Raw genomic sequence first — 25,845 nt, 5'->3', positions numbered from 1 at the left:
TAAATACATTTTTAAAAGACAAATACCCCAGTAGAAAAATGGGCAAAGAATATGAATAGACAGTTCACAGAAGAGGAAATTCAAATGGGCAATATCATATGAAAAGAGGTGGACCTTTCTAGTAATTAGGGTACTGCAACTTATAAAGACAATAACATTTCATACCCTTCAGATGGCAAATACTGTATTTCCTACACTACCAGTAAGGATGTAGAAGATTTTGGTGAGCAATTTGGCACTATCTCGTTAAGACTTAAGATGCAGGTGCTCTTGGACCCAGTGATTCCACCTCTGGTCCTAGACCCCGGTATTTTTTGTACCTAGGCAACAGGTACAAAAAATATTCATTAGAGCCAGTTTCCAATAGTGAAAAATGTAAATAACCTAAATTCCATCGACAGGAGAATGGACAAATAAATCGTGGTATAGTCACACAATGGCCATTAAACAAGACCTACACGTGTCAGTGTGGATAGATCTAAAAACACCCAAAGTATCAAGTGCAGGTTGTAGAATACTCTGTAAAGTATGGTACCATTTCTATCAAGTTTGAAAATAAAAAACAATATCATGTGTTTTTATGGATATATAAATATATGTAGTAACAGTATAGAAATGCATGTAAACAATAAATACCAGATTCGAGGCAGTGATTACATCAGGGCATGAGCACAGGAAGCAGAGAAGTAGGATTAAGGAAGGGAACACAGGGGGTTCATTTTTATCTTCAATTTAAAAATATGATTCAAATATGGTAAAATGTTAAAATATTATAAAGCTTGGTGTTGAGTACACTGGTGTTCATTTTAAAATTCATTTTTTTTTTTTGGCCATGCTGTGCAGCACGTGGGATCTTAGTTCCCCAACCAGGGATCAAACCCCTGCCCCCTGCATTGGAAGCACAGAGTCCTAACCCCTGACCACCAGGGAATTCCCTTAAAATTCTTTATACTTTTCTATATGTTTGAAATTTTTCATAAGAAAAAAGAAATGCTTTGATTTTATAAGATGCCATTAACCATGTTCCCATATAACAAAAACAATCTCCTTTTGTCTCTATCCTAGTACCTTTTTCCATAACAGGCTCTGATGCTCAATAGCTCTGTAACTTTAGGCAAGTGGTTTAAAATCCTCTGAGACTTCATTTCCCCCATGTGTTAACTGAAGATAATAATACCTCCTTGGGACTTCCCTGGTGGCGCAGTGGTTAAGAATCTGCCTGCCAATGCAGGGGACATGGGTTCGAGCCCTGGTTCAGGAAGATCCCACATGCTGCGGAGCAACTAAGCCCGCAAGCCACAACTCCTGAGCCTGCGCTCTAGAGCCCGCGAGCCACAACTACTGAGCCTGTGTGCCACCACTACTGAAGCCCACGCGCCTAGAGCCCGTGCTCCACAACAAGAGAAGCCACCGCAATGAGAAGCCTGCGCACCGCAACGAAGAGTAGCCCCCGGTCGCCCCAACTAGAGAAAGCCCGTGTGCAGCAACAAAGACCCAATGCAGCCAAAATATAAATAAATAAATTTTAAAAAAAACCCTTCATAGTGTTGTTGGAAAATTAAAAGGGCTTAGCACAGAGCATATGGTAAGTGGTCAGTGCTTGCTCATTTGATTCATTCATCCAACAAATAACCATTGAGCCTCTACTGTGCCTGGCACTGTTCTAGACACAGGGTATAGAACAGTGGGGGAAAAAAAACCAGATAAAAATCCCTGCATTTATGGAGCTTACAATCTAGTGTAGGGAGGCACGTGATAAAGATAAATAAGTTCAGTATATAGTATAGCAGATGGTGTTAAGTGCTAAGGGAAGAAATAAAGCAGGAATGTTAGCTATAATTGCCTCTCTCCTGTCTGTCTGTGCTGTTTCTCTTTTCCTCTCCCTCTCTCCCTCCCCTGCCTCCTTCTCCTCTCCCTCTCCCTCTCATCAGTCTTTGTGTACCCTGGCACTGAACTGTTTGTTACCTAATAATCTTAAGGATTGATTTTTGCTAAGGACACTGTAGCTTTTGTGGAGTCAGTGACTGAGCTTTAAGTTTCCTTTGTACTCAGAGCACTTTGCACAATAGTAATAAGCAAGCAGCAGTAGCCCTACAAACTCTCCTTGTTTGAAAGATGATTGAAAATTATCAGACCAATTGGGTAACTGATCAGAGTCATTAGGAAGAGAGCTTGAAACCCCAAATCAACACTTTCCCTGGAGTACTGGCCTCCAAACCCAGCTCTGATGTTTTCTAACAGTGTGGTCTTAGGCAAGTGTCTTCACCTCAGATCTTGTTTCTTTATCTGTTAGACAGGGGTGCTGTATAGATGATCCAAGGTGCCTGCCTGTGCTAAAACTACTAAATCCATTTTTATTATCTAGGGTTTTCCATTCTAATTCGGTTTCATAGTGTCTTCCTCTCTTTCTATCCTTATTGACTTAGAGCCACATCTCAGCAAATACTTCTTCATTTTGGAGACCTTTTCCTTTTAGGTATTTGATGCTATCTTTTGACTTCTTTGACTCTATGAACAAAGCAGTCACATCACAGGGTGTTAGAATATTAATAGCAAAAGGGACCTTAGTTACTATTTATTAAGCATCTAGTATATAATTTTCCTCATTATGGTACTTCTGTAAAATAGGTTTGACTGTTTCCCTTTTAGAGAGCCGTATTGCACGATTGAAGAACAACTTCAGAATCAGACAGTCTTGGATTCAAATCCCATGTCTGCCACTTAATAATTGTGTGACATTGGACAGTTACTTTCCTCCTCTAAGTCTCAGTTTCCTCCTTTGCAGAAGGAGGGTATCGCTCATCTCAGATGGTTGTGATGAGGATGAAATGCAATAATAAATCTGCAGCAGTTAACCCCGTGGCGGCCGCGGAGCAAGGGCTCAGTAAATGGCTGGTTTTATTTTTAACATTTTCGAGGAGCAGCTCATCCAAGGTCCCAGTTACTAAGTGGCAGAGCTGGAGCTCAACCTGGGCAGTTTGATCCAGCCCCAGGCAGTTACCCACAGTGCTGTACCTCCTCAGCGGTTCACAGGACTCATTTTGGGGAAGGAGATGGAAAGTTTAGTCTTGGAAGTCTGCATTTCACAATGACTCAAAAAAACCCTGAACCTTGCTGAATTCCAAGTGGGGTCAAAAAACAGACACAGCACCCTGGAGATGGAGGAAAAATGTCAAGAAAGTGCAGGACAGGGGATGTGGGCATGGAGCTCTGTGGGCACAAGGATCATAGGTGGCGGCAGGCTCCGGAGAGAGGGGGTATTGGTGTAGATGTGCATGACCTGCAGGGCATCCAGTGGCCTCAGAGTTAAGCCAGGGATTTTCTTCTGTAACATTTCTGGAGCAAAAGAATCAATCTATCTGAAATGAAGTGTGTGTGTGTGTGCACGTGTGCACGTGCGTGCAAAGAAGCCAGGTGCAACTAAAAAGGAGAAAATTAATAAATTCCACCAAAGAGGAGTCATCCAAAAGCCCCCAACTGGCCCTCATCACCTTATTTCTGAGACCTGAAAAGGCATAGAGCCCAACTCAAATGGCCCTTCTAGGGACCATGTCCTTTATTTTCCCCATCTGTGCTGTGAGGAGACTGGACCAGATGATCTGTAGGGGAAATGGGAACAGATTTTTGGAGCCAGAGCAAACTGAGGCCGATCCCTACTTAATTCCAATGGAGAGACTCATTTCCTTGTGTGTAAGAGGATAATACCACCTATCTCACAGTTTGGTGAAAGGATGAGACCTGTGTTAAGTGCTTAGCAGAGTTCTTGGCACACAGTAAGCATTCAGTAAATGGGAGGTGCGTTGACAATGATGTTGATGACAATAATAGTGGTGTTGATGGTGATGCTAGGATCACAAGATAATAAATAATGCCAGAGTCTCATAAGGCTTCTAAAAAAGCAAACTCGAGGGAAATAGGAAGAGGAGGGCAGCTTGTAAATAGTCAGTGAGACGTTTTGGACACTTCATGGGACAGCAGGATGTCCATGTGGAGATGTCCCTTTGAGAGGTGGAAACATGGGACTAGAGATGAAGGCTTGGCCTCTCTGATGCTGGCATCCGTGAGGTCTTCATGACAGCAGACATGAAGGCCCCTTCCATATGTGGATCTTCCACTGTCCACGGTGGCAGCATGACATGCAAGAAAAGATGGTTTGGGGGACTCCCCTGGTGGTCCAGTGGCTAAGACTGCACTCCCAATGCAGGGGGCCCAGGTTCAATCCCTGGTCAGGCAACTAGATCCCACATGCCTTGACTAAGAGTTTGCCTGCCACAACTAAAGATCCCGCATGCCACAACGAAGATCCCACAGGCTGCAACCGGAACAGCCAAATAAATAAATAAATAAATAAATATTTTTTTTTAAAAAAAGATGGTTTTGAAGTAATGTACTGTGTCATCTTGCACAAGTACTTGACTTTGTAAAACAGGAGTAAGAGCACCTGCCTTACAAGGTGGTGGTAGATATTAAATTAGAGAATATAATACTTTGAGCACAAAGACTGGCACATGGGAAAAATCTTTTTTTTTTTTTTTTTAGAAGTTTATTTATTTATTTATTATTTATATTTGGCTGTGTTGGGTCTTCGTTTCTGTGCGAGGGCTTTCTCCAGTTGTGGCAAGCGGGGGCCACTCTTCATCGCGGTGCGCGGGCCTCTCACAGTCGCGGCCTCTCTTGCTGCGGAGCACAGGCTCCAGACGCGCAGGCTCAGCAGTTGTGGCTCACGGGCCCAGCCGCTCCGCGGCATGTGGGAGCTTCCCAGACCAGGGCTCGAACCCATGTCCCCTGCATTGGCAGGCAGACTCTCAACCACTGCGCCACCAGGGAAGCCCCCGAAAAATCTTTTAAAATGATTGCTCACATCCTTTTTTATGAAGTAATCTACTCTAAATTTAAAATGAAGAATACTGCTTGAGGATACCACATCTTTTCAATTTAATACCTTTTGTAACAACCATGTGCTAAACGGAAGTCTCAGAAACACTTAAGGAAATAATTCAGTTGTTGCTAATTTAAAGTGTCAATTATGCTCCTGGAATTATGTTGTGTACATTGGTAGACACCAGTGAGTTAGAAGGCAAAGTCCCTGCCGTGAATATCCTTAAGTCCAGTCGGGGGAAATAAGATAAACTTGTGGAAGAGAGAAAAATGCAAGACACTACGTCAAGCAATGCTGAACAAAGTGAGGGGTGCCCAGACGAGGATGACGCCAGCGCGAATGTGAGAGCTCAGGCGCGTTTCGACAGATGGCTCAATAGGTGCCATTTTTGATGATGTCCTATTAATAAATCGAGCAAGGAAAAGACTCACTTGCCACAGTGTTAATGACGCTTACCTTATGCTAAACACCAGGCTAGGTGAGGAGACGACAAAGGAGAGCAACCTCTGACCGCCAGGTGATCCGTAGCTGAGAGGGAATGAGGGTCCAGGACAGAGGGTCAGAGCACCGTGTGACGTGTTATCGACCAGGCTGAGGGCCACACCCGAGCCGACATGACTTACCTTTCTGTTTGGATCTTCTCTCACCAGGGTCTTTTCACCTAATTCACTTGATGTTTGATGACTATGTGCTCTACCTGTTAGAATCCCTGCACTCCCAGGAGCGCGCCAGTGAGCTCATGCGAGCCATGAAGGGAGAAGGAAGCACCGGTAAGCCGGCACCTCACTGGGAATCGTCCTCCTTGTCAATTTGACTTGTATCCTTACTTCTGTGCTCTGTGTTTCTTTAGCTCCGCATCCCGAAGAATTTAGTTATGGTGAACAAGTCAAATGGTGGGAAACCAATAATGTCTTTTTCTTCTTGAGAGTGGGCATGTGTGTACGTGGGAATTCCCTTGCATGCCACCACGGTGATGGGAAACCATCAGAGGTTTTAAGCAGAGGCGTGACATGACACAGATTAGAAAGAATATTTGCTTTTTAAAAGTCCCTTAAAGACAACTTGCCTTGACCTTTGGCTCTAAGCACCCACCCTTTCTCTACCCATAGCAGAAGTCCGAGAGGAGATTATCTTGACGGAGGCTGCCCCACCAACCCCTTCACCAGTGCCATCGTTTTCTCCAGCAAAATCTGCCACGTCCGTGGAAGTGCCACCTCCCTCCTCCCCTGTCAGCAACCCATCCCCTGAGTACACTGGCCTCAGCACTACAGGTAATGAACAGTCCCTCAAAGGCTTTGAGTGGGGAGTTGATGTTTAAAGCCAGAGCTTTCTGGAAAAACATTCTCCCTCCAGCCCCCTCCCAAAACAATGCCAAAATCTGAGTGTCCCCCTGGATTTATGGATGACTTGCAGTTATCCATTTATTCGTTTGTATGTATTCCTTATGCTTCTGTTTTCAAGTTGGCAGATTAAGTCCATGATAAAATCTCCACCCACCCCACCCCCCACAAAAAAATAAGTCACTAAAACGATATAAAACACAGAACACAGCCATTCTTGAAAACAAGAAAGGGAGCCCTCCATGAGCCAGAAACTGAGAGGCGTCTCTGGAAAGTGGGGAGACAGGAAGTCTTATGCTAAGCCATGGTAGCCAGAATCAAGGCAGGGGCAATAATGGAGGTTCAAGCTAATGCCACAGGGTCCCCAAGGAAGGGGAGAGTCCATCTGGTTGGAGACCTCACAAAGGAGGGGATTTGAGCTGAAACTTGATTTTAACTGACAAAGGTATTACAGAAGGGCCTCTGGGGAGAGGTCAGTGTGTGCAAATGCACAGGGCAGGAAGTATGGGGCCTTTTCGGGGAATGGGAAAGTGGTTAAAATGTAGGTGGTCATGAAGAAGTGTTACAAGCCTGGAAAGGTAAGTTGGAGTCGCATCCTGCAGGATCTTGCATGCCAAGACAAGGTTTGAAAATGGAAGAAATGTTACAAGGATAATAATAGCCAGTTACTAGTGTCTAAATGTTGCCTTACCATGTACAAAGGACCCTCGTGTAATTGTCTCACTTGATATTCACAGTAACACTGCAAGGTAACTATTGTTCCATTTTATGGAGGAGGAAAAGTAAAGGGTGGAGAAGGGTTAAATTCCTGGTCCCAGGCACCACAGTCAGCAGTTACCATAAACAAATTGATTCATTCAGTCATTCAGCAAATGTCCTTGCTCTCAAGACTTGTGGAAATGATACACTGGATGTGGAATCTGCAGTAAGTGTTAGCTAATATATAATAATAGAGTGCGTGTGTGTGCACGTGTGTGTGTGTGCGTGCACATGTGTGTGTTTGTGTGCACCTCCACGTTTTTTCACATGGTTGCTGTGGGGATTAGATGAGGTAAGAAAAGCCAAAGTGCTTTGTTAACAGTGCACTGCTATCCAGATAGAAGGGGTTACTGTTAGGAGTGCCTATAAGATGAGGGCTGCAGCCAAGAGGGGTATAGGAGTTCAGAGGGAGGAGCAGACCCTTTCCATCCCACCGGAACCCGGGCAGGCAGGAGGAGAGTCTTCAGGAGAGAGGTGAGACTCAAAGGCAGCCTTAAAAGATGAGAAGGGGGCTTCCCTGGTGGCGCAGTGGTTGAGAATCTGCCTGCTAATGCAGGGGACACGGGTTTGAGCCCAGGGGACACGGGTTTGAGCCCTGGTCTGGGAAGATGCCACATGCCGCGGAGCAACTAGGCCCGTGAGCCACAACTACTGAGCCTGCGCATCTGGAGCCTGTGCTCCGCAACAAGAGAGGCCACAATAGTGAGAGGCCCGCGCACCGCGATGAAGAGTGACCCCTGCTTGCCGCAACTAGAGAAAGCCCTAGCACAGAAACGAAGACCCAACATAGCAATCAATCAATCAATCAATCAATCAATCAAATCTTAAAAAAAAAAAAAGACGAGAAGGACTCAGCTAACCGAGGAGTGAGCACACAGGAACCAAAGGCAGAAACAACCTTCTGCTAGATGGCCCTGGGTGAGGGTGGGGCAGGTGAACAGACCAGACTGTGGAGTGGAGAGCTTGGTTAAGACTGTGCTAATTAATTCATTATCCAAGTACCAAATCTGGAAATCAGCTCTCCTCTCCCTCAGCTCTTCCTCTATTAGCTAGGATAGGCTAAGTTACTGTAACAGATAGACCCAAACATGGATGGCATTAACACAGTGGAAATCTATTTCATGCAGGGTGTTTCAGTCAGAGAGGAGGCTCTCTTTAATGCAACCATTTAGAGACACGTGTTCCTTCAATATGAGGCTCCACCGTACCCCAGGGCAGTGGTTCTCAAAGTGTGGTCCGTGGGCCAGAAGTATCAGCATCACCTGGGAGCTTGTTGGAAATGCTCATTACCAGAGCCCACGGGCAGGCCTACTGAATCAGAAGCTCTAGGGTGGGGCCCAACCATTTGCTCAAGAAGCCTCCAGGTGATTCTGAGGCTGACTAGTTTGAAGACCACTGCCTTAGGGCTTTGTCAAGTCTGCAACCAGCTAATGGAAATGGAGAGTGGGTCTGGAGGAGGAAGACCCACTCGGAAAAGCCCTGGCCTGAAGCTGGCGGATGTCACTTCCACTTAGATTCCATCAGCAAGGACTTAGTCACATGGCCTCATGTAACTGTAAAGAGAGGCGGGGAAATGTAGGATAGGGTTCCCAGGCAGGGAAGGGGAAACAGATATGGGAGAGACAGCTGGCATTCTCCTTCACACCTCCCAAGGCCAGTTGTTCTAACACAAATCTTGACCCACCCTTTCCTTCCCAGCCCACTGCTGCCATCTGGTTCAGGCCTTCCCCACCTCTCATGGGCATCCACAGTGACTCTCAAGCTGGGTGTCCTCCAGGTTAGAATCTTCCTCCAGCCCCTCGTAGCGTGGGCTTAGTTATATCCCAGTTCTAATTAGAATACACTGGGAACTAAATTATGTAGTTTTGAAGATCAAATAGGATGAGATTGTCGTATTTAGGTGCTATCTTTTATCTGCTCATTCACTCACACGTCCATCCATTTATTCATTTATCTAATAAATATTTCTCAAGTGGTTTCTGTGAGCTAAACACTTCAAAAGCTGGTGATACAAACAGGGGAATCGTGGTCCCTGCCCCTGGGAGTTTATTGTGAGAGGTTAGGGTTCTGATGAGCAAGACGGCAGTTACAATATAATGTCACGAGTGCTGAGTTGGGAGAAAGGTCAGAGTGTTAGGGAGCACAAAGCAGGGCTTCCAGCCTCTATTTGGAGGGTCTGGTGGGGGGCCAAATAATGAGAGAAAAGGTATTCCAAGCAGAGGAAGTAAGTAGTACAGAGGCCTGGAGGCAAGAGAGCATGTCATTTTCCAAGAGCCTTTTGATTAATTCTTTCACTAAAGTTTCCAGAACCAGAGCTACTCAGAAAGGGAGTGAACAGATGCTTAAGAGCCTATAAGGTGCCTGCCCTCTTTTGCACGTTGCCAGGGGCAGAAACGTGCCAACAAACCCAGTGGCCCTTTGTCAGAGACAGCTCAGGAGACTGGGTTCTTCAGAGCAGTGATGAAAAACAGCAGGGTTGTCAACAACTGGCATTAGATGGAGCGGTGATTTCACTTTGGGTCCACAGCTGGAGAGTCCTTCTCTTCTGTGGAAATTCACATGTGAGCATCCCTGCATTTGTTTACATAGATGCACCTCAAATCGCATTTAGTTTTCTACTTGGAGCAGAAAGAACTTGACCGCCTTCCACCTCCCTCCCATGTTCTCTCCCTAGTGGATTGCTGTAGTTCCTGCTTAGAAGGCTCCGGAAGGAAAGTACAGAACAACGTTATTCGCTGAAAATAAAAAGGGAAAAGAACTTAAGCACTGTTCACAGCTCTGCAGCTGCTCAGGGGTCCATCGGAGACTGGAATTGGGGGTCTCCTGCCTCACTAAGGAAGGAAGGGCAGTGAGAGCAGCTAGGAGCCACTTACCTGAATAATGCTGCCCACGTACTCCCACCACCGCCCAGCAGACACACATGTCAGTCAGTCAGTGATAACATCCTTACTTCTAAAATAAACAGGGAAATTATGCAAATGAAACAGTTCTGCATTATGAAGCAGAAACAATTTGAGTGGAACCTTTCTTCCAATGTAGCAACAGATCAAACAAGGGGACGCTAAGGAAATAAGGGGAAGGAGGAGTGCGAAGGAAAGATTTCTAGGATCTCATCATCATTCTCAGCCAGCTAGTGGGTCTGCTGCTGGCTTTCTTTGTAGCAATTTGGAGGCCTCACGGTATGGCAGGTGTGATAGTCAGAGGCACAGGAATATCATAAATGTGTACAGAGATTTCTGTGCAATGTGTTCAGGAGTCGTAAAAGTAGCTTCTTAGAAATAAAAATGTGAAACAGGTTCTCTTCAGATGAGTGTAGCCTTTGAAGATTTTGACACATTCCAGCTTTGTTCTCAGATATCTCCAGGGGGCATTAAAAATGTTATCCTGTATAAAACTATCTGTAATATTTTTCTCAAGTACCACTTTTGAAATACTCCATTGCTAAATTGGACTGGACCTTGGCATGCATTGTGGGTCTTGGAGGGAACATAAACATAATTTCCTGACAACATGTATGGTTTTATAGCTATTACAATATAAAGCACAAATTATCCATGATATACACCTAAATCTTAGGAAATCTATTATAGTAGGCTTCTTAAGTTTGGGAATTTGTGCAGTTTTTTTATTGAATAATGTTGTAAATTGGAGAACAATTATTATACATTTTATAAAATGCATTTGCCATGTTTTTTTTTAAGTTAACTCAGCATATGGTTTTCATGACCAGCTAATTTTTATTTCCATCTTTAAATTATTGCTTGATTTGTATACCATTACTTTCCAAGAAGTATCTAAAGTGGTTAACAATTAAAAAAAAAAAAGCAAAACCAATTTTTTTAAAAGGACCCAAACCAGGAAGCAAGAAATAGAAAAGTAGAGAAAATTAAACAAAACAAAACAACTCTTGGCTGAAACAGCTTATTAACACCTTAAATGAAATTTTATGTGATCTAGTGACTTTGTTGGGCTTCTAGGACTCTGAATATCATTGCTCAGATGATATACATGTTATCAAGTTTAGCTCATTGAGAGTCAGGGCCAATCAGGTATCTGCAGCTCTTCCACATAGCAGTGTCTCACTGTTGATGGACACTTCCCCATTTTTCAGCTGTGAAAAAGAGAACAGTATTATGTCTGTTTGGTGAGCACAAAGAGAAAATTAATTCATTGCACATAACCTTTTGGGAACCTTTGACACAAGGACTAGTGAATACAAAGTAGTGTGAGAATGAGTTATGACTCAGTAGGAAAACAGCCACCCATCTATATCTGTATCTGGTTCTCTGTCCATACCTGTATGTATTTCTAAATATGTTTTAGGATGGTATTTATTAATTGTTTTTAAAAGTCAGAGGGAAAAGGAAAGGCATATCAAGCACCCCAAACCACCTGATGCATGGCCAGTTTTGATTGGCTATGTCAGAGTCTGTGGCACTGCCATGAGAAGAGACTGGGTAAAAGGTTCCATTTCGACAGATTTCCACAAGGTAGAATCTGGCCCATGTATCCTTTTTTTTCTAATGTTGTGGGCTTGCCACCTTCCTCCTGGCCCAGCAAGTGCAGAAACCTTAGCTTTCTTTAAGGAAAACTGGTGCTCCTCCTCTTCAGGAGCATGGCAGGTGGTTCCAAACGGAGCAACCCACTTCACAGGACACTGGGCTGCAATTCTTTAATGTCTTTTAAAGCAAAACGTTAAGATCCCACTCTGTCCAAGTCAGGCCCCCGAAGGGTTCTAAGACCTCGTTTATGATGTCATTTTAAGTATTCCCTCCTTCAGCACTGACAATAAAAGTTAACTATTAAACTTATGTTTTCAGCTTCCCACCATGGGTTCCCTGCAACACAAAGCCAGCAAATTAAATCATTGAGATGCTAGGATGCCTAAAGAAATATAAAGGCAAATTCCTCATAAATAGCCCTAACTGTAGAACATCTGGCCTGCCCAGCTGCGTTTTCTCTGCATCAGTTGAGGATGTAACAAAGATAACTGGTGGCTAGTCTTTCCAAGTAACAAAAGCTCAGTTATTCTGAGGGCAGCTGAAGTGAGTGGGAGTTGGTGGACACTGCGGCCCCGCCACAGAGCCGCAGTGACTCACTCACAGAGCCCCAGAGTTGTCCCTGCCAGTGAATTCCTCCTCCTCCTCCATCCCTGCTGCTTCCTTTTCTCCAAAGGAATGAAATTAGGAAATAAAAGCTGGGATTGAAAATAGATTGTTTAATCTGCCCCTGACTTCACACCACCAGGGGCTTGGCTTCATGTTGGGACCTTTGGATTTGCTCATTCATTCATCTGTTCATTCATTCCGCAAAAAGTAATTCCATGTCTCATCTGTGCCATGCCCTGGGGTACACAAGTGAGAAAAACGGGCGCAGTTGCTGTCCTCATGATCCTTACATTCTAGCGGGTAAGAGAGTCAGTACAGAAGTAAAGCACCAGGTAAATATATAATTTCGAATGGTCAGAAGTGCTCTGGGGACCCATCATAGATGGTGGTCAGAGGAGGCCTCTCTGAGGATGTGACGTTTATCTGAGACCTGGAGTATGACAAGGGGCCAGCCACATATGTGGCTGGGGAGCAGAAAAGACCATTTTAGGTAGTGGGGATCAGCATGTGTATGGGCTTGAGGCAGACAAGAGCCTGGCGTAGTGAGGACTGACTGCTGTATACAGACGAGGGAGAGGGTGCAGGAGAGGAAGCTGCAGAGGTGGACAGGGGCCAGGTCATGCCGTATCAGCTTCTCTCTCCGGGAACTGATGCATTTGCTGCCCCCGGTCAGTTCTGTCAGTCAGATTTTGGCCATGGAACTATTGGTAAAGTGTGACTCAAACAGATGAGGTTTTCAACTTCAGCAAATATTCTCCTTAAGCACAGCTACCTTTAGGATAGATGATAGCCAGTGGGGGTGGAGATCGATATAAAATCTTCTTGCTCTTCTCAGTTTTGAAGGTTACAGGAAATGTTTGTTTAGTATCAAATACTCTCAAACAATGCTGTTCAAATGGAACTTTCTGTGATGATGGAAACGTTTTTTTGTTTTTTTGAATCTGAGCTGTCCAAAACAGTAGATACCAGCCACTTGAGGCTACTGAGTACTTGAAATGTGGTTAGTGCGACTAAGGAGCTGAATTTTTAATTGTATTTAACTTTAGTTAATTTAAATTTATACTGGCTACTGTATAGGGCAGGACAGCTCTAGAATCTACACATACTTAAAGGAGCTTATTTCTCAGGAAGGTACTAAGAAAAGCTTAGGCTGGCCCAAAACCTGAGCAACATCTGTGATGGTCCATAGAATCCTAGTGGGGAAAAGGTTCAAATGATTTAGTCCAAAATCTGACAGAAGGGTATGGCCAGGTAGACTAGGAAGCAGTTTAAATGTTCACAAGTCTGTACCAGAGTCTCACAACTTGTGATCTGTAATGGCCCTGAACATACACGATGCATGATAGGAGGCAGTGTTTCCGAGAGGCTTGCTACTCAAAGTGTGCTCCAAGGACCAACAGCATCGTCATCATTTAGAAGCTTGTTATACACGCAGAATCGCTGGCTCAACTCCCAATCTCCCACTGAATCAGATCTGCATTTTAACAAAATCCCCAGCGATTCAAATGCACATGCAAGTGTGAGAAGCAACTGTTATTGCGGAAAGGTTATGGAGTTGGGCAGATCTGGGTTCAAATCCCAACTCTGCCACTTACCTGACCAAGTTTTGGGCCTCAATTTTTTTCTCACCTGAAAAAGGAGGTAATAGTACTTACCTCAAAAGGATTACTGTGAAGATCCAATGAGTCAATATATAAAAAGAAACTAGGGGGGCTTCCTTGGTGGCGCAGTGGTTGAGAATCTGCCTGCCAATGCAGGGGACACGGGATCGAGCCCTGGTCTGGGAAGATCCCACATGCCGCGGAGCAACTAGGCCCGTGAGCCACAACTACTGAGCCTGTGCATCTGGAGCCTGTGCTCCGCAACAAGAGAGGCCGCGATAGTGAGAGGCCCACGCACTGTGATGAGGAGTGGCCCCCACTTGCCACAACTAGAGAAAGCCCTCGCACAGAAACAAAGACCCAACACAGCCATAAATAAATAAATAAATAAATAAATAAATAAATAAATAAATAAATAAATAAAAACACAAAAAAACCACTTATAAAAAAAAAAAAGAAACTAGTGTGAGAACTGGTTTATGTTGGACGATCATTCATTCACTCGTTTAACAAATCATTATTGATTGCCTATTATATTCTAAGCATCCTCCCTGTCCTGAGGTACCCCTTTCAAGAAAAGAAGAAAATAAACAACAACAACAACAACAAAAACTCGGGGAAGAAGAATGTTTTACTGGGGATGGGAAGGAAAGAAAACATTCCTCTCTAGCAGTTGCAATACTATAACATGGACAACGATTTTAATAGGATTCTCAAAGATCAGGGACTTTCACCACTATTCTCAGACTTTTAATTAGATGTGGGGGAATGGGGAGGGGAGAATAAGAGAAAGATGGGAATTAAACATGGAAGGTTTGTTATTGTTTTACCAACAAATAAAAAGCATTAGAGCTGTCTTAAAAATTAAGCACAAACTATTAACTGCACAGATTTTCTTTTATTAGTTTCCTTAAAAACGAAGCAGCAGCAATCCTCACTGGAGGTCCCACCGGTAGGAAAGGGAATGCAAGGGGTGTTCTTTTCTGCTCCCCAGGCAGAGAGCGTTTCTCACCCAAGCCAGTAGGTGTTAATCTGCTTAAGCCTGCCTGAGTGGATCTGTTAGGTTGCTGGCACATGGCCATTTAGGGGTTTTGTTTCCCAGACCACAGGAGCCCATTTTCCCGAGAGTTCCACTAGCTTTTTGTTTGATAACGTCTATTTCTAGCAGCATTTACTCCTTCAACAACAAATTCAATGGAACAAAAATTTACTGAACACCTACTATTTGGCAAACCCTCTGTTGGGGATACAGAGATGAATAAGGAACCGTTGCTGTGCTCCCAGGAACTCACACAAAAGTAACTTGTGCTGCATTCTCTCAGGTGATGGCTATTCTCACTGTGTCTTCCTACTGCTTGCGGAGCTGGGGGAAGAAAATCCTTTGGCTTCCCCGACTGCCCCTTTTAAAATACCCACTGACCTCGCTGTGCTCTCCTGAGGTCCCAGGGCCTTGAAGGGTTAATTACTTGCTTGCTGTGGCTGGTTCATTGTTTTCCCAAACTTCCCACCCCCTCCAATTCCATTTCTAATTGTGAAATTTGTTTAATACATTTTAATAATGTTTTTCTTTTCACAGAGGCAATACACATTCTTTACAGATAAGCAAAATGAAGAAAATGTTAAAACCATCCTCAGCAATAAGCTGTTCTAATAAAAAAGGGTCTTTTTAAAAATTACAACAGTTATATAATTTCATATGAAGTTCAAAATATAGAGGAGAGCAGTCAGGCATAATCCAGTCCTCTGAGACATGATCATTTTGGGGGTTTTTTCCTTTTAGTCTTCTTGCATTTATTATAAATGACACCTAGCACACAGCCTGCTAAAGTCATTATCTTTGGGGGGAAAATAATGGTGTGAATATCCAAACCAAGAAGGGGTGCTTTTAGCCATACTGGTGGATAAGGATATTTGTGATTTTGCAGAAGAACATGGGTTTAGAAGTTTGCTGTAATTAGTTCAATCACTGTCGCTATTCAAACGTTTCACCCCTGGTGACAGAATCTGACCCAAGAAACTTGTCTTTCTTCCTTGGAATCTGAAATGGGAAATAAAGAAATTTCTACTTTAAGAAAGTCTGATGTAAGAATACCTGAATTCATAATGAAGAGTGCTTGAATATCATTAAAAGCCTACCACATGCCAGGCTTTTTGACATATATTATCTCAGTTAATCCTCACAACAGTCATACAAGGTATGACTTACATGACTTATATGACTTACATGATATAATAGGTGTAATTATCCCTATTTTACAGATTATGAAAGAAAGGCAGATAAAATTTAAGAGGCTGGCTCAAGATCTTACAGCCAGTGCATGGCAGAATTAGGACCCAGAGCAAAGAGACATTATGGTAGAGTTCCACTTTTAAGTGAAAACCTTTCCCTTATCTTCCCAGAAGAATTTCAAGATTAAACATGGTCTGCGTAGAAGCTACAGGATTGGAGGACCACAGTTTTCTCTTTTAGTTCACCTTAAAAATGACCTCCCTTAACCAGTTCTTCAGTCTTCCATGTGCCTACAAGGAGTTGCTGAATCCTATTCCCGCTACCTTTTAAAATAGGTTTAATCCTTTCCATTATATCAACATTCTAAATTTATCAGAAATTAAGTTGATGAGTTTATTATCACTATTAGTGATTTCTTAAATTACCATTTTTTATTCTATCTCATAAAGTTCCTAAGCCTCTTGAAGGTATTAAATTTTGTCAGTTTCTTTTCCCAGTCCCTAGCACTTTCAAGGTATCCAATTAAAAAGCAAATTAATGGAATTAATAATATGTATGGAATAGGTCACCGTTAAGGTCACTGTCTAATAATCTTCAAAAAGACCTGGGCAGGCAGAGTCCAATAATCTACTTATCTTTGCTTAAAGCAATTTGTTGGATCCTTAACACCTGTTTAGTTGAGTGCTGAGAAGTTATTTGGGGAGCCTGTCTGAGCTACATTGCCCTGAGCTTTCTTTTGTCCTTTCTCCTTCCCTCCCTCTTTTTCTTTCTTCCTGTCTTCCCTTTCCCTTTTCTTCCTTTTAAAATTTTTATTGAAAATCTTTTGGCCACTGGTCTCCGGGCTAAGCACCAGGGACCTAATGGTGGGCAAAATAGACAAGGCTACTACCCTCATGGAACTTACAGTCTGGTGTGGGGAATTAGGCATTAATTCTATCACATTCATTAATGGGTGTAAGATTACAAATTGTGGTAGGCACCACCATGCAGTAAGGGATCTGACTTAGTCTGGGGTTAGGAGACAGCTTCTTTGTATTGAGATATGAAGAACGAGTGGGTACTAAGGGAAAACTGAGGATTCCAGGCAGCAGAAACAGCATGTGCCAAGGCCCTGTGTTGCTGGGAATCATGGTACTCTGGAAAACATGAAAGAAAGCTATTGTGGCTGGATCAGATAGCACAAAGGCAGAGGGTAGGGGATGCTTCTTGTGAGATCAGCAAGGACCAAGACACATGCTTTATAAAGATTTTGGCTTTCGGCTGAAGAGCAATGGGAAGCCACTAGCATTCTAAGGAAGAACTGGGGGTGTGAGAACTGTTACTGACTGATGCATCTTCGTTTGTCTCTGCAGGAGCGATGCAGTCATACACGTGGTCTCTAACATACACAGTGACAACGGCGGCAGGGTCCCCAGCTGAAAACTCCCAACAGCTGCCCTGTATGAGGAGTACACACGTGCCTTCCTCCTCAGTCACACACAGGATCCCAGTTTATCCCCACAGAGACGAGCACGGGTAGGTGACTTTCCTGGGATGTTGCCTTGCTTTTACGTTTGATTTGAAAGGGGAGCGTTTACTCGGTAGTGGTTTTCTCAGAGGACAGGAAGGTTGCGCCCTCTGTTGAGTTCTCAGCGTGCTCTTGCCCCTGTACGACTGTCTCATGCAGTCCCCGCAATGACCAGGTGAGGTAGGCAGGTGACCCCGCTTGACAGATGAGGAAGTTGAGGCTGCACCAAGTCCAGTTCCCCAAGGCCACACAGCTGGTAAGGGTCAGGCTGACTGAGCCTGTGTCTGCCTCCTTTAGGAAGGAAAACTGAATACTCCCTCTCCGCAGCTCCCCTGGGTGGCTCCTCGTGCACTTTGTAGCCTTATAACATACAGCTTCATGGTGGGTCCAAGTCTTTTATGACTCGATAGGAGGAGGGCTTCCTTACCCGAGGCTGGAGGTCCCTGGAGGGCAGCAGTCATTCATGGGGTTGAGGGAATCCCCCTGGGTTCCAGTGGCGCTTTGGACCCTGAATAAATAAATCATTGATTTTGCCCGTATTTTTTCCCCAAATCTGTAGTGATGTTACTGTGATGAATAAGCTACACATCCATTTAAAAGGGTAACCTGAACCGTAGCAGCTTTTTGCCACTTTGCATTGTCTTTATTAAAAGACATTCCTCACACAGTGTCTAATGTGCAGTTATCTGAAAAACACTTACGATGTTAAAAAGGGCCCTTCTTCTCAAGAAGGCGAGACTGCCATGTAGGTACAGTAAGCCTCACAAGCCAGGTTCCAACAGACCAGCTCTGGGGGACACAGGGGGGCACGGAGGAGGACCACTCAGGTCCCTTCCGCGTGGTAGCCTGAGGCCTGGCTGTGGGCATACTTGGAGTGAATTCCACAGGCTCACGGGCCCCTGCCCTGTCAGTGGGGCGGCCCCCATCTCCTCACGGGGCCTGCTGGAGTACTTCCCCACACATTTAAAATCAACTTAGAAATTGTTTCAGAGAGCTTCCGACTCTGCCGAAGTGGCACAACAGACACCCGCATGGTCATATGTCAGCGTCTTTGCTGTAAAGATGTTATTAAGAAGAATAGTGGTAACAGTATCCTATGTTTCCACAAGACTTTCTATTTTATAATAGAAAGTGACCCTCAGGGTCATGTGCAGCATTTTTATTACAGATGTGAGACACAAGGGTGCGAGTAGCCCAAGGTCCCACAGCTGGGAAGGGGTGGAGCCAGGCTTAGAACCGGAGGCCGACACCTGGTTGGCCGTGGTGTCCCCCCACCACCAGAGAGAAGGGGAAGCAAAGGCCTGAACGATACAAAAACAGAAGTCCCAAAGTAATTTCTTCTTTTTTTCCTATTTGACTTCAGGCTATAATATGGGGCTTTTTACCACAACAGGAGAAGAGGTTTCCATCACTAATGATGTTTTGCTCAGGGCTGGTTTTCATTCCCTGCGCACTCACCGGGCGGTGAGGGAGGTATGCTGAGGGGAGGAGGAAAACCCACCTGGGAGTTTAAAACTATCACAACAAAGCCGCAGAGTGGAGATGGTAGGAAACAGAAAGAAGAAAAATGGAAAACAAAAAGAAAGAAAAGAACAAAGAGGAAAAAAAGTAGATGAAGTTGATTTTTAAAGATGTCAAACTGATCTGTTCTCCCTGCTGGTACTCACAATATTCAACGTGCCTAATGCGTTTTAGATACACGGGAAGCTATAACTATGGGAGCTATGGCAACCAGCATCCTCCCCCAATGCAGAGCCAGTACCCGGCCCTCCCGCATGACACAGCCATCTCGGGACCGCTGCACTACTCCCCGTACCACAGGAGCTCCGCACAGGTGAGTCGGTGGCCCCGCTTGCTGTCCAGGCCTTGGTGTGCTTGGTGCCAGGTCTGGTCAATTCAGCACAATTAATAAGCACCTTCTGCATACTGTGTGCCTCCAAGGAAAGGACGGTCTTTTCCTCAGTGCCATCTCTTCCCTCCAGTGGCTGCCCACAGTGGGTGCTCAGCCAGCGTTCACCCCTACTTGCTTTCACGTACATGGGCGCCGACCACATGCCTTTAGTTCTGTCCTCCCTTTGACCTCTCTCCCAGGAGCCAAGCGGCCGCAGTGTCTGTTGTCCTTTTTTGGGGCAGCCACCCTCAGGCTGGATCTTTTGTGTCCTCTCCCATCACCCCCTCCTGGTGCAGTCAGACCCTCATGGAGTCCTGTCATGGAGGACTGTCATGCCAGCATCAGCCTGACTGGTCTCTTGGTTTCACGTCTGTTCCTTTTCAGTCCAGCCCACACACACAACCTTACCAGAAGAGTCCTCCTGAAATGGACCCTTATCAGACCATTCTCAGGCCTTTGGCTCTTCACTGTCTAACAAACCACGTTGCTCCTCTGTGGCCTTGGTGAGTGGGGACGGTGGCTGCACCTGTCACACCAGTGCTGGGTGCTCCACTTGTCTCAGACGTGTTCCTGTGCACTGGGCCCCAAACACAACTGGTCACCAGTTCCATCCAGTTCTGCGTCCTCGTAGTCTCTGCACGCTCACTGTCCTTGCCTCAGGTCAGGTCTTTATCCAACCTGGATGATGACAAGAGCCTTCCCATCTGTTGCCATGCCACCGAACTTGCCCCGTCTGTGGTCCATCCCCAGTACTGCAGCTGGAGGAATCTTTTGGGAAAAAAAAGCCAACTGGCCATAACACTCTCCCTCTTTTGCATGTCATCGCTTTCAAAGTCAAGTTCAACTCCTTAGCACGTCTCTCAAGACTCATGATCATCTGGGCTCTGCCTGCCTTTCTGGCCTGCCAGCCGTACCCCACCTTTGCCCCAGCCATGGCAGCCCACGTGCAGTTCCCCCGGGTCTTCGCAGATACCGTTGCCTCGGGCTGGGATTCTCTTCCTCAGCCTCTTCTGCTTGTTGTTCAGGACAAGCATCCCACTGTCTGCGCGGCACTTGCTGACGCTGCCCTCGTCCTTCCTCCAGGACCGTATTCGGTGCCACTCCTCTGTACTCACATAGTGCATTGGGCTTTCTTCTGTTGGCATACTTGTCACCACTGACTTTCCTGACACCCACAGGAGACCCCAGAGCTCCTTGAAGGCAGAAATTAAGTCTAGGGTCTCCGGGTCACAGCACCCATCAAAAAGAACAGCTAGCTTTTACTGAATGCTGTCCCGTGCCAAGCATAGTGCCGAGCACTTTCCACACCTCCATGGTAACGGTTGCAGAAAGGCAGCGAGAATAACTTGCCCGAGGACTTGAACCCAGGCAATGTGACCCTGGCTGCCCAGGCTCTTGAGCACCAGCCTCTGTCACCTCTCCTGGAGGGCATCCACTGTTTATTGAACAGAGGAGTGAACAGGAGGTGGGGCAGCACAGACAACCGTGGTGTGTGGCAGGCAGGGTGGGAGGTGCAGAAGGTTTGGGAGGCAAGATGAGAGCTGTGCTTAGGAAAGAGCTCCTGCAGCACCGGCCGAAGGACGACGAAGCAGAGAGGGGATTGGCAGAACAGGAGCGCTGCCGGGAAGCACTTGCAGGAGTCCAGGACGGAGGTGGCGGGACGTGCGCTGGGATGCAGGCTGCAGTGACATCAGCTGTCAGCACAGGCCTGCCTCCGAGGGAGGGCACCGAGCAGAGTGTACCCGTGGTACACGGGCACTCGGGGCGAGCAGGCGTCTGTTTTGATTTCCATCCGCAGTACCAGGGGGAGCCCTGGTATAATCCCCAGACAAGCCAAGAAGTGGATTCCTCTAAATCATCACCTGGGGCATTCATTATAGGTCTCCAACTGCATCACACAGAGAGGCCTGTTCCCTAGGTACTGCTTCCCTTGGGAGCAGAGTCTGTGCTCCCCACGGTGATCCCCTAAGCGACTTAGAGCTGCTGCCATAGACTGGGTCACACACAGTCTAAGCAGCCCACTCATTCATTCATTCAATCAATCACTCCCCCACGACTGTCGAGTGCCCACTATGTGGCAAGCACTGCTTAGCCTCTGAGAATACGGGGAAAATGAGATGGAAGCGTGCCTGCTTTGGGAGAGCTTCGCCTCCAGTAAGGAGACACTGGCAAGATCAAGCTAAAATCCTGCCATAGCTCCTGGCATTATCTTCCCTCTTTCTTCACTCCCTCATTCCTCCTCATGAAATTTCTGGAGCTGGTTTTTCTGGGGTATTATTTTTAAAGCCTTTTGCTACAAAAAGAAGCCAGCGGCTCCTAAAGGCCCGCGCGGTCCCTGGTGATCAAAGACAGGTGGAAGCATCCACCCTGGAAACCACAGCGGTCCCCAGCTGGAGCATTATCATTTAATAGCTGGTCCTAATCGAAGGGCTGAGGACTAAATGAACGCCCGTGGAGGAGCCCGCGGAACCCAGACTAGGTGTGGGAGGTGAAAGGGTCCTGCAGTCTCTTCACCACCGTGTCCTGTGGCTCTCAGCCAAGGTCCTTTCACAACTTCTGACCCCCGCCACCCGGCTCATGCTCTCCACTTGGTGCTTAATGCCTTCGTCTCCATTTGTAAAGTGGGGTGGGGAGGCGTTAGTCATATAACATCTCTGCCCAGGTCGATGGGTTAGGGTTAGGGTTAGAAGGGTGAGATCAGTGCTTCTCCTGGGGAGGGTACTGTCTAAAGACAAAGAATCCTTCGTTTAGTTTTTCATTAACATTTATGCGTCAAGCACTGTTTCAGGCACTTTCAAATACAGAGGCTCACTTAATTCTCAGAGCAACCTCAGGAAGAAAGCATTTTCCCCAGGATTTAAAGACGAGGAAAACCTCAGAAGGTAATTTGCCCCGGGTCATGCATCCAGTAAGTGACAAAGCAGACTCAAAGGCAAATCCTCCAAATCTCAACCCCAGGCCCGTGGCACTGAACACTACATGGTGTGTGTTTTGGAGGGTGGGAGGTAAATTGGAGAGGTTACTGCAGCTGTTCTTAATAAGTTTCAAGTTCCCAAAGAGAAGAATCACACACCCAAGATACTGTGTTTCTTTCCTTTCCTGGTACTTTGGTTTAAGGTTGAGCACATAGGGAAAAATCCACTGCAGGGCTAATTAGTTTTAGCTTTCCAGAGCAGAGGTCAAGCCGTTCCACTCCTGAATACTGAATATCACACTTCATTACATCGGACTTGGTGGGGAAAAGATTAGTCTGAATGGAAGAAGAATCACGACCATAGAATATGGTTAAAGAATGCAGTTGGTCATTAGCACAAGAAACTAACTTCTGCAAGTAAATGCTTACCAGGTTTGCCTTAAAGAACGGATACAACACCTCTGTGAAGTTCAGTAATCGCAGACATCCCAGCATTTACATACACAAAATAAGGTGAAGTCATTTGTTTTTTGAAATAGGGCATTGTGTGCCCTTGTTTATACTACTCATTTATACAAGACATGCTTTCTTCATGGGTACTACAAAGGTAAACCTCTAGTCCTGCTTGAATTCTCATAATTTCTCAATTAGTGAGTCCAGATGAATCAGATTGCACAGGGTAAGGTTTGAATTATTTCAGAAAAACACCCTTCTTGCCGCCAGGCTGCACTTGTCCACACCAAAATAAGTGAACAAGGGATAGTATTAGCTGCCCTTTCCCAGGTTCCCCATTCTCATGCCCAACCAGAAAGAGAAAACAAACCAAACACATGGCCACAAAGTATTTCTGAGCCTCATTCAACACACATTCATGGAACCTCTACCCTGTCAGCAGCCATGAATGTGAAGTGGGCCCTTGAGCTCAAAAGCCATTTGATCAACCAGAAGCAAACTGGCTAGAAAGACACTTAGAGTGGACCAGAAAGTTGTTCCGCATTTCTCGTCTGTACGGCCAAGGCCCAGCCTTGGCAGCCGGTCACACAGCTCTCACAGCAACTCCAGCGGACCAGCCCAGGGCCAGCGGGTCCTCGATCTCAGTGGCCCAGTGACGGCTACAAAGTTTGCTTAGCGTGCTCCACTTTGGGATAGCATCCTGGGCCGAAGGGAATAAAAGCAGTCCACCATAGTGGAATAAAAGCAGTCCACCATAGTGGAATAAAAGCAGTCCACCATAGTGGTATAAAATCTCTGACTGTAGAGCCAGGCTTCCTGAGTTCAAATCTCAGCTCTGCCTCTGATTAGCTCTGTGCCTCAGTCTCCTCATCTGAAAAAATGGAGATAATTCTAGTACCTATTTCATAGGGTTGTTGTGAGGTTTGAGTGAGTTAAAGGTTAGAACAGGGCCTAGCTCATACTTAACAGTCTGTGTGTATATTTTCATCATTATCCTTTGTAACACCACTGTTACTGTATTTTTGTAATTATAGAATTAATTTCTGTCTTCCTCAACTCTACTAGCTCTGTGAAGGCAGGGATCGGGTCCTTTTTTTCTGATCATTTTATCCCCAGGACCCAGAACAGACCTGGCCCTTGGTGGGTCCTCAGGAAATACTCATCAATGAATGAAGGGATGAGTGGATCCTTACTCTGGTAGTAAGTTGCTGTGTGACCTCAGGTAGATCATTTCCCCTCTCTTGCCCTCAGTTCCCTCATCTGTAAAGTGAGAGGTAGGACCAGGTGGTCAGTCACTAAGGCTCTTCCTGTCATTAGTGGACCACGATGCTAGGACTTGAAGAAGAAGAATATCCATAATAGTTACCACGTTTTGAAAACTTACTGTGTGGAAGCTCGAAGTGTTTCACATGTATTAACTCAATTAATCCTGACCCGAAGAGCTCAGCAGATGTGGACCGTCTGGCACAGTCTTGGGGGAGCCATGTCCTGGGTTGGGGGGTGCCTGTTGGCAGAACTTTGGTCAGTGAGAGCCGCCTTTCATAGGAAAACAGTTTGTGCTCCCGACAGGGGCCACCTTTCACCCGTGCTCAAGTAGCAGTCCGTTTGGCGAGGGTCAGGGATAAAGGGCTCATTCTTCCCTCTCCAAGTGCAAGAAAGTCAGCCCTTGGTGTGAGGAGTCACTTCTCAAAATAGCACTTCCTAAAATGGTTCCAGAGAGGCCCGGGGTCAGTCTCAGCTGAGATGGACTCACGTCACGGCCCCTTGAGGGAACCTTTGCCCACTTGTGCACACACACGTGCACATACACGTGCCCACAGACACCCCTCGCACACCTCTCACGGGGTGGGGACCGGTGACTCATCTCCATTTTCACATCAGTAGCAACAGTGTGGGATTTGATCTAGACAAGGCTAACCTCTGGTTAGGGGCCCTCAACAAAAAGTGCCTTTATCCTGAGCAGAGCTCTCGGGACCCCAGGGTTTGTGCCCAGCGGGCCCGAGGAGCCCGCCTGAACCCGGATGTGAAGTGTGAAAGGTGAGGCGGGTGCTCCCGCCAGACTAAAGAGAGGCCTCACTGGTGGCTTTAATGGCCAGGCCGGGCAGCGGGCACCCCAGCCTCTCAGCTCTCAATGGTCTCTTCACCACGGGGAAGACGAGTCACTGACTCATTTGCAATTAGCTGACCTAACGGGACAGAATTTTCCAGGCCGGATTCTGTGGTAACAGAATTTTATTGTCACATTGGAGATATTTTGAGCCAGTCTCATTTCCAGGCAATTACTCTTTTGAGCCTGTGACACAACCCCTGGGCACAGCTGCATCTAGGGTCCTTGATTTGGCACAAAAGCCACGCTCTCTTGGGTTCTGTGGGGAGGAGCCTCCAAGTCCACACGGTGACATGGTACCTACACAAGCCAGGCAAGTAGGACTCTGTCAGAAGCATCAAGCTGAGGCCTGGTGAGGGTTGTAAGACCCTGTGGTCTGTAGGGGAGGGGGGAGCTTAAAGGAAGAGTGACAGAGAGATTCAAGTTTAATGGGCTGTGTTCCAGGAAAGGAGTGTCTTCCTCTCTGAATTCTCTGCAGTTCAGTTGTGGTGGGTCATGCCTCGTTTGGGCCAGTCAAATTGATGTGGAGGAAGGTACCAGCCCAGGACCGGGCTTTTCTGCCAGCTCTCCCACTAGCTTGCCATGTGGCACCTCACTTTACGGATCCTAGTTTTCTGTACAACATCTGTACAACATGGGGTTGGATTATATGATCCCTAACGTTCTTTCTAGCGGTAACGTCCTAGTGTTCATTCACCAGATAAGTTATGTAGCACCTGCTAGGTGCCAGGCATCATTTCAGATGTTGGGCATATGGTAGAGAACACGACAAAGCCCCACCAGGAGCTTAGGAATATAAGCCAGTGGAAGGAGACAGCTGACAAGCAGGATGTTAAGATCCTGACCTGAGAGATGGGGGGTGAGGCACTTAGCTTGGAGAGAGAGGATGTCCAGAAACGTCTCTCTGAAGAGGGGACATTTGAGCTGAGGTCTGAAGAATGATGCAAAGGCAAGCATGGAAGGAGCTTGGGAGTAGGGGTGGGGAAGAAGTGTTCTAGGCAGAGGGAACAGGTGGGACAAAATTCTCTGAGGTGGGAACCAGCTGGGCAGGCCAAA

The 25,845-nt window shown here is 46.0% G+C and overlaps 1 protein-coding gene across 3 annotated transcripts in view; it reads left to right on the top strand.

Annotated features, from left to right (window-relative positions):
• RFX4 (regulatory factor X4) overlaps positions 1-25,845 on the top strand; it is a 167,041-nt gene that overhangs the window by 137,860 nt on the left and 3,336 nt on the right. For 2 of the 3 annotated variants that reach the window (XM_007165733.2, XM_057556340.1), the window contains exons 14-17: positions 5,530-5,649; positions 5,989-6,150; positions 17,270-17,432; positions 19,120-19,258. In XM_007165733.2, the coding sequence (XP_007165795.1) occupies positions 5,530-5,649; positions 5,989-6,150; positions 17,270-17,432; positions 19,120-19,258 (584 nt within the window). The remainder of the gene's footprint in view (positions 1-5,529; positions 5,650-5,988; positions 6,151-17,269; positions 17,433-19,119; positions 19,259-25,845) is intronic. The other variant, XM_007165734.2, reaches the window with a different exon arrangement.

This window comes from Balaenoptera acutorostrata, chromosome 11 (assembly GCF_949987535.1).
Source record: "Balaenoptera acutorostrata chromosome 11, mBalAcu1.1, whole genome shotgun sequence".
NCBI lineage: Eukaryota > Metazoa > Chordata > Mammalia > Artiodactyla > Balaenopteridae > Balaenoptera > Balaenoptera acutorostrata.
Note: the sequence above shows the minus strand (reverse complement) of the source record. Positions and strands in the feature narration are given on the sequence as shown.